The 8,763-nt window shown below is 30.2% G+C and overlaps 1 protein-coding gene across 2 annotated transcripts; it reads left to right on the forward strand.

Moving 5' to 3' along the window:
* Positions 1-3,815: 3,815 nt before the first annotated feature.
* On the forward strand, positions 3,816-7,857 carry LOC109817420 (protein OSB1, mitochondrial). Of its 2 annotated transcripts, XM_029275223.2 has the most exons (5): positions 3,816-4,304; positions 4,945-5,083; positions 5,616-5,699; positions 6,652-6,721; positions 7,318-7,857. In XM_029275223.2, exons 1-5 carry the CDS (start codon positions 3,979-3,981, stop codon positions 7,584-7,586), a joined length of 888 nt encoding a protein of 295 aa, XP_029131056.1. In that variant the 5' UTR covers positions 3,816-3,978; the 3' UTR covers positions 7,587-7,857. The 2 variants fall into 2 exon arrangements, with proteins under 2 accessions (XP_029131056.1, XP_020238246.1); XM_020382657.3 differs by lacking the exon at positions 5,616-5,699.
* Positions 7,858-8,763: the final 906 nt, after the last annotated feature.

Consider the following 8,763-nt stretch of genomic DNA (forward strand, 5'->3'; position numbering starts at 1 on the left):
TTAAACCACCTTATATTTGTCTCACAAAACAATTTTTTTTTTTTTGCATAAAAATTTAAGTGTGTGTGTGTGCACTCACCCCTAGTAGGCAAAAAGAAGCCTTCTGAACTAAAAATATTACTAAATGAAATTAAAAAAAGTAATCAACAATAAAGTAATAAGGAAAGCACATAAAGCATATACTAGTCAAATTTCCTAGGGTGAAAGTCCAAGTGACACTTAAGAGTCCCTTAAACCACTTCCACAAGTGCTAAACAGTTACTAAACTTTATTAAAACTATTTAGGAGGTGGTGGGATAAGTCAAAGGTTTCCCAAAAACCACTCCTAATATGAGTATGAGTTAGAAAAAGGAAACAAGAAATTAACCCAAGAATAGGACTAATGAATTACAAGTAAAAGGATAGGTAATAGAAAGAAATTGTAAAAATTCACAAAATAGAAAACATAATTTTGTGACTGATTTAGAGACTGAAATTTAGTCCCATGGTACTTTCCTCGTAATTTCGTCACTAAATTTCGTCTCTAATGGTGCAGGTATGTCTTTGGAATAGTAGCATCGGCCAATCCGTCACTAAAATTGTCTCTAATGTTGTCTCAAAACTGGTTCAAGAATCTGTTGTAAAATTCTGTCTCTAAATCTTCTTCCTTATAAAGAAAATTCTTGGTTGCAAAATGAACACCCAAATTAGCCTCACTAAAGGTGTTTCTCTCAAGTTTATATGTACCTCAATCCCTCCAAGTTGTTGTCCACTTTGAAGTTGTCCACTATGTCTCAAATTATCCAATATTTTCAAGTGGTGAAGTTTTGAAGTGTACCTACACCACAAGAATGCACAACACACCAAGAAAGACAAGAAGCCAACAAATAAAAACTAGAAAGACACAATTAAGAAAGGATAAACTCAAGTATCAAGAGATATGACAAATTCAAAGAGTATTTAAAAGACACAAAGCAACAAATAAAATACAATTTCAACACTAGTTCTCAAATGAATAGTCCTAAGAATGACACTAAAGTTGATTACAAAACAAAACAAAAATTTGTGCAATTAAATTGAACAATTAAGAGGTATATGTAGCCACCAAAAATAGAAAATAAAAGTCAAGAAACAAGTTCCAAAAATATAAGAACAAGTGCTCTAAAATTTGTTTTGTTTTTCCTTTCAATTTTCACAACTTTTGTATACTATTTTTCTTTTTTTTCTTCAATTGCCTACTTGGCTATTTTTTTTTATTTTTTTTATTTAAAACTGAATGTGAGCACTAAAAACAAAGTACAAAATTAGGAACAAATGACTTATTAGTGGTGGAGGAAAAATTAATAGAAAGTGTGATTGAACTAGAGAAATTTTATTGAAATTCAAGACTAGTTTTGTTTCTAGTTTTCTCTAGGTTTTGAAACTTCTTTTAATTCTTTTTCTCACACTTTCTATTCAGGTTTTGTTGTTCAATTAAGACACAAATGACTCAGAGAAATTGCTGGCCTTAAATTGCTAAGCAAGAATTAGCAAATGAAATTTACAAAAATATGACATTAGAACATGTTAGATCTAATAACATGCATAAAATTCATATGATGAGCACTTCTAAGTTTTATAACATGTGCAGCCAACAATGTTTAAGAGACAAAAATAGAGAATATTGTTCAAATATTCAAAAGAAAAAGGCACACAATGGAAATAATGACATATAAGAACTAAACATGACAACTAGACAAAACTACATGGATTAAAAAATTTGAAAAAGCACATTGTCATACATTTTTCTTTTAGAGTTCTTTTGACCGAAAATTTTAAGGGACTCCAAACAAGATAAAAGCAAGCCTAAAACATTAAAATGCAAGAACAAGATTAACCTAAAGGCACACAACAACAAGATTGATCCATATAAATTGATGCATGGATCAAAAACTCCAAGACATAGGTGAATTATTCTATAGATTTATATATGTGACACAAGAACAATTCTAAGCACACAAACATAAGACATTCAAGAACAACACATTTGAACGAATCAAAGACATAAGAAATTTCATGGAAAAAGATTACCAAAAATCCTTGCTCATGATACCAAATGATGGAAAACCTTTTGGAGAGAAATGGAACAAGTTTCAAGGGAGAAACAAGCTTTGAGAGAGAGAATTAGAGAAAATTCAATCTAATTTATTAAACTCCAAAGTGAAATTTTCGTCATTACATCCATTCCTACATATAGAAGTTTGGTTGGCTTATGGTGCAAGCTAGACTAACCATGGTTAAGTGGAACCATGACTAGCTATCTTGTACTTAAGCTAACCAACTCTAGGCTCATCATCTTTTTTAGTAGCTTCTTCTAGTCTCCTTACCATAGACCTTGTCATAGGCCTTATTGTCTTCATGGATGGTCCTCCATCAGAAGGCTAGCTTGCTTTTTACACGTAGTGCCATCCTAATGCAACATGCCCAGGTGCGATAATTGTCCCCCTTGAGTGTTATGGCCACAAGAGGCATTCCTAAATTATCTAAGGAGCTTAGATAATAAGGTGATGTAGGTGTGATGATAAATAAAGGTTTTGCATCTCCAGAGATATTCTTCATCTTCTCCAACTCTAAATCTTCTTGCTTTAATGCCATAAAAGAATACTTTTTGTATATATATTTTTTATTATCACTTTATCAAGAACCCGCACAAGAGCTCCATTTATACATTGTATTGGTTGAGAATAACAACTCATCTAACTATTATAATAAAATATATAAATAATTTAATTAAAAAGCACAAAATGTTACATTAAGCATTTAATTGACTATTATCATTCTTCAAATTAAGTTACTTTATAATTCATAATACTAGAGACAATTTTATCATATTAATTATTATAATAATTTATTTATATATAATAAACAGTTATTTTGTACGAGAATATTTGAAGAGATTTTTCTTTAATAAAAACATTTTTAGACATTTTTCTTTGATGAAGAATTCTTTTAGAATTCTTTTTATTTTCTTATCTAATTAAATTTTTATTTATAATATTTTAATTAAAAATTATATCATATTTTAATATAAATTATTTATTATAAACATAAAATATAATTTATATATTTAAATATAATATTTATTTACATATAATTTATTTATTTATTCTTCATTACTAGTATTTTAATTTGTGTATTTTATGGTATAAGTATTTATTATATATATAACTAAAATTTATAATAAGTTATATATACAAATAAATATTATATATATTATATTTAAAATTTTTATAAAGATATTTTTAAATATATAAATATTTTAGATTTAAGATAAATAATTTATATTACGATATAAATTTTTTTTTATTTATTGATAATTTATTTTAAAAATTATATAATTTAATTTATAAATAAATATGAAATTAAATGAAAATTTTTAACAACTCAAATATAAAAAATTAATCTTGAAATATATTTTATTATTGCATTTAATATGTAGAATTAATATATAATAAGGCTTAGTTATATAATATATTAGGTAAAACATAGTTAATTAAACGATGTTATAATCAAAGACTATATGTTTGGATTGACGTTTATATATTTAAACACACATTGACATATGTTTGGTTGTCTTTCTCCTTTTTGCTAAATGAATTTTTTTATTGCAACTTTTGTTTCATCTAAAGCAACATATTTGTTGCTTTTACTTAAATGTTGATAAAAATCAAATATAAATCAAACTAATTTAATTCATTTTTAACTAAATTTAAATTTAAAAATTAAATTTAATTCAACCTAACTTTCTTACTATAATCTAATTACACACTAAATTGATTGAAACGGGCTTTCACATAACACAAGTGTAGCCCAATACTAAAAGACCCTCCTAACAAATTCAAGAAAAACAGAGAAAAACGCGTAAAGAAAGAGGTTTCAACTTTCAACCCTATTCGCCGGCGAAATTTATGACCGGCGGGAAAACCTGATCGCCGGAACCGGCATGCTTCGTCGGAGTCTATGAAACAGAAAGCGTTCTTCTTCACCAGACTGTTTCCGACTCCGTCGCTGTTTACTCTTTCTCCGCATCCATGTTTCCCCTTCTCCACTCACACTCGCCACTCCTTCGACGACGTCGTTCCGGGCTGCAGCGCCGTTTACCGCCACGCGCTCAAGTTCCAGCGCCCAGCCACTATTTGGTGGACCCCACGCCTCGAGAACACCGCTAGCTTCATCGGCTCCGTCACGCGCGAACCGGTGCGCGTCAACACAAGAAACGGTAGATTCGGAGTTTATACTTTGCTCAATGTTCGGAGATCAAACCAATCAAATAGCTCGTATTTCAGGTTCCTTTTTTTTTTTTTTTAAATTATTATTGTTACTCTTATTATTTCAATGGGAATTTGCAGACTAAACACTCAAATTGGTCCTGGATTTGGAAGGTGCTACTAAGAAATTGTTGTGTACGAGTTCCTGAGAGTGCAAGTTCACAGTTATATTATGTTTGGATAAGTTTTTTTGGAGAAGTACTTATAGGAGTGAAAATCAGAAACAAAAGTTGAAATAAGTTTTTCTATAAGCTAAAATTAGTTTATGCATAAGAGAAAAAATTATGCATATTACTTTATGCATAAACTAATTTTAATTTATTGAAAAATTTATTTCATTTTTTCTTCATAATTTTCTCTTCTAAAAGTGTTTCTTTAGAAGTTTACTCAAAAAATCCTATAACTCAAAAAGAAATGTGTGACTAAAGTGATAATATTGATATATATTCATGGAACCAAAATGACACTAAGTTGTTAAATTTAAGGACTTATTTAGTATTCTAGGAACTTATTTAACAATTTCTTGATTTCAAGTATCAACATGTCGGTGCCTTCAAAATTAGGGACCAGAGTGGGTATTGACTTGAAATTTGCAAGTATTGTTGCTTTGGTTGAGACATTGTGACTAGATCAACATTATGCTGAGCGTTTGTTACAGGGTGTTTCTGATGATGTGGAACAGTGTGGCAGAGCTTGCTTCAGAACACTTGCAAGCAAATGATTTTATTTATGTTTCAGGTTGTTTGGAATCTTACACTAAACCTGATGCCAATGGAAATCTCCGATTGAATTATAAGGTTCATTACATAATTATCTCTGATAAGATTGTTAACTTTTGTAATAAGTAGTTAGAGCAAATTACATGACACTGATTTGTACATGATCCCTTGCATTTTTAATCATAAAATCATTTTATGTTTATAGCAACACCCTTATAGAGCAAATTACATGACACTGATTTGTACACAATACTTTTCTTGAATAACATGGGGTGTCAATTTAATGTATTTCAAACAATTTAAGGGATTAGTGTAAAGGTAAAAAATTAAAAAGGGAGGGATATCCAGGAGAAGTTCATTACATAGTAATCCAATCATATATGTATGATAAGATTATTAACTTTTGTAATAAGTAGTTTGAGCAAATTACAGGGAGACTCTGAGGTTTTTTTGAGATTGTGGATGACCCATTGCATTTTTAATGTTTATAACAATAACAATCCCCTTCGTTTATTGAAATGGCACATGACCTCTGCTTTTGTATCGTTTATGGCAGCCCCTTATAGAGGTATACACTGTATTGTGTTTCTTGAATAACATGAGGTGTCAGTTTCATTTATTATTGTGCAGGGGTCAACAATTTAAAAAGGAGGAGTATCAAGGGGAATTTAAAGAAACCTTAGGAGTGATCAATGTAATTTACTCTAAAAGTTGTATCTTGAGTGATTTTAACTGATATATTGTGTAAAAATCTTTACATGAAACCATACGAAAATGAAGCCATTTTAAGGTTTAATTTCCTATTCGATTATTTTGGTATGTCGTACGTCAAGTGCACTTAAGTTCTAGGTTCTTGTTTGAATGGTGCTCTGGTTTGCATGTGTTATTTCTTGTGTGCTAGGGTGACAAGCAATTGAAAATTTGTAATGTTGTTTCTTGGTTATTTTCTGGTCGGTGGAACTATTGGTGATCATTTGCTGTAATTTTATCCTTGGATGTCCTGTTTGGGGAACTATTTCATCATAATTTACTCAATTCACAGCATTACCACATTTTCTCATGAATACTTAAAGTTTTTAACTTTCTAATATGAAATTTTCCTTTCTTTTTTGTGAGCCTGTGTGAAAACAAGCTTGATTCACAGAACACCGGGTTATGATTATGAGTTTATCACTATCGTTCTCATGGTTTAGCTACAATAATCCTTTGACAAGTCTTCATGATAAATATCTCATTTATGTCGTTGGATTAATTTATTTTATCTTCCAAGTAACTTGTAATCAATATCTTTTAAGGAGAAATTTTGAAAGAGAAATGAAAAAGAAAAGCAACCTCCTGTTATTCAAACAATATCCAAAGATGCTATTAGATGGCTATTATCCGCATGCATAATAGATTTTTCTATCGCCTATCATATAGTTAAATGGATATTGCACATCAAAGTATCCCCGTTTTACCTATTGCTTCATGTTTAGAATTTAAGTCTTAGATTTTATGTTTATGTTTGTAAAATACTATCCTTAAAATGTATTATGGCGCTCAAGTGTTCACAATTCTTCTTTTATCATTACACTTTTTTTAATCTACATCATGTGATATTTCTCTTTTTCTTGTCGTATGTAAATTTTGCATTTATTTCTTTACAGCTAAATGTGAAGAAGTTCGAGTTTGTTGCTCAAAGTAATCAAGGCCACAAGAAACTGGAATCTGTTGAAGGTATGTTTGGTTGCTTATGTTAACACAAATGCTGAGAGCTGTTGTTTTTCTTTGGTTATTGTTCTTGTTTGAAAGTGCGCAAAAATATTTCTCAAGTAGTTATTAATGTTGAAACAAATTCTTCTTTACGAAGTTTCTAGCACAGGAAACTGATGCATGTAGAGATGAATATTTGTTTTCTAAAGATATAATAAATTTTATTTTAATGAGAAAAGAGAAAAAGGACAGATCAGAGAGGCAAATATTGATGTGTGTATAGAGGAAAGGAAATCTCTGGAAAGTCTAATGTGATTTTTATGCATATTAATTATTAATTAATCGCTTTTGTAGGGAAGTATTATTACTAGATGAGGTTTTGCTATGTACTGCAAGACATAGAAGTCTATCTAATTTTGGGATAAACTATATCTGTTATTGCTTTCGTATTCTTCTTTTATAGATCTTTTGTTGCACCAGGGATCAGGTTTTCGTATCTTTCTTGATTGAGTTGGTTTTACAATTTTTATGGTTACTTCATTGATCTTAAACTGATTTATTTTCATGCATCTTCATGTTCTTATCTATGTGCTTATTCTTTTCATGTCAAATAAATATAGTGGAAGCTGGCGTGCGAAGTAATCAAAAGCGGCTTTACCTTTGGCAAGTGTTTTTTGCCAACCCAAATGAGTGGTGGGATCAAAGAAAGCGCAAGTTAAATCCAAAGCAGCCTGATTTTAAGCACAAGGATACTGGTGAAGTTCTGTGGCTGAGTAACTATGATCCTCCATGGGTTCAAAGACAACTCCAATTGCTTGACTCAAAACATGCAATAGGAGGATCTATTGGTCATCGTTCTCGTGTCAGCAACTGGGTTTATGACGAGTAGCCCAAATCAATAAAAGAAGACAACCATGGGAAATGGAACCTTGTACATGATAGCATTTTACTTATTGATACCATTATTTGGAACGGAATGTACAACATAGTGTACTTGGGTAAAATATAAGTAAGGGAATGAAAATCACAATGATAATGATATTGGTGCTACCCTCTAGGCAAAACATCTCGTTTGTAACTTGTAAGGTAACAAAGCTTATCTTCCTTGAGAATTACTCAGTAGCTGGAAAGAATGAAAGAAATTTTGATAATTCATGGTATACCAATACATACCAATATACTACATTTGTGTAGACGCATGTAAGTTAAGGGACTTGGAGCAGAACAGTGTCGGAGTACTTTTAGTTTTGGATCTTTAGATCACAGCCGCATGTTGGTGATAACACATTTAGATAAATTTTTCTATAAATATTTATAGCAGAGTTTCTTCAAGTAAGTGTATGGATAAATTAAAGCCTTGACACAATGATAAGGTTGTGAGATACAAGGAAAGTCTATGTTAAGTGGGGTTTAAGAACTGTAGATTGAATATGTCAAAGCTGCACACTTTTTCGCATCCTAGACACATGTAAGATATATCAAACTTGCATGGAAACTGTTTTTCCCCTCGTGCTGCTGCTTAACCATGTAAGAGTCGGTTATGATTTATGGTATTACCAAAATGTCTTATTAGTTTTTGCTTCTTTTTTTCTGTTTCTATTTTCACTTCAATTTTCCTTGGCAAAATTAAATACCCACGCAGAAACCATATGGTAAAATTAAATGCTCGTCACTCAAAGATAAATGTCTCTCATAGAGAATACTTGTGTTGTATACTAAAAAAAAATTAAAAACTTTAATTTTGAAGGGTCATCAAAGAATTACCTTAAATTCGAACATCTTCACACCTGAGTAACACTTATAATGAAACTTTTAAAAGCAAATTAATAATTTATTTCTTAAAGTATTATTCTCTTTATTGAGTAGTCCATAAATTAAAAAAAGACAAGTTGAGTTATTTTAAAAGTATTAAAAATTATGTTAAATAATTTTTAAAATATTTAAAGAACTTTCAAATTGATTCCTAAACTGTATTGAAAAACATCAATTTCGAGATTAGAATGGCGTATATTTGACATTTCAGGAATTGTTTAAATAGTTTTATTACTTCAGAAATTAATTTAAGA

The sequence above is a fragment of the Cajanus cajan genome, chromosome 9, assembly GCF_000230855.2.
Source record: "Cajanus cajan strain Asha chromosome 9, NIPB_CcT2T_4, whole genome shotgun sequence".
In the NCBI taxonomy this organism is placed as follows: domain Eukaryota; kingdom Viridiplantae; phylum Streptophyta; class Magnoliopsida; order Fabales; family Fabaceae; genus Cajanus; species Cajanus cajan.

What these genes read in the sequence shown, in the direction of transcription:
- LOC109817420 (XM_029275223.2), top strand. Translation starts at nt 3,979, where the DNA reads ATGAAACAGAAAGCGTTCTTCTTCACCAGACTGTTTCCGACTCCGTCG. An exon ending in ATCTCCGATTGAATTATAAG is followed by an intron (nt 5,084 to 5,615) that starts GTTCATTACATA and finishes ATGAGGTGTCAG; the next exon opens with TTTCATTTATTATTGTGCAG. An exon ending in AAACCTTAGGAGTGATCAAT is followed by an intron (nt 5,700 to 6,651) that starts GTAATTTACTCT and finishes ATTTCTTTACAG; the next exon opens with CTAAATGTGAAGAAGTTCGA.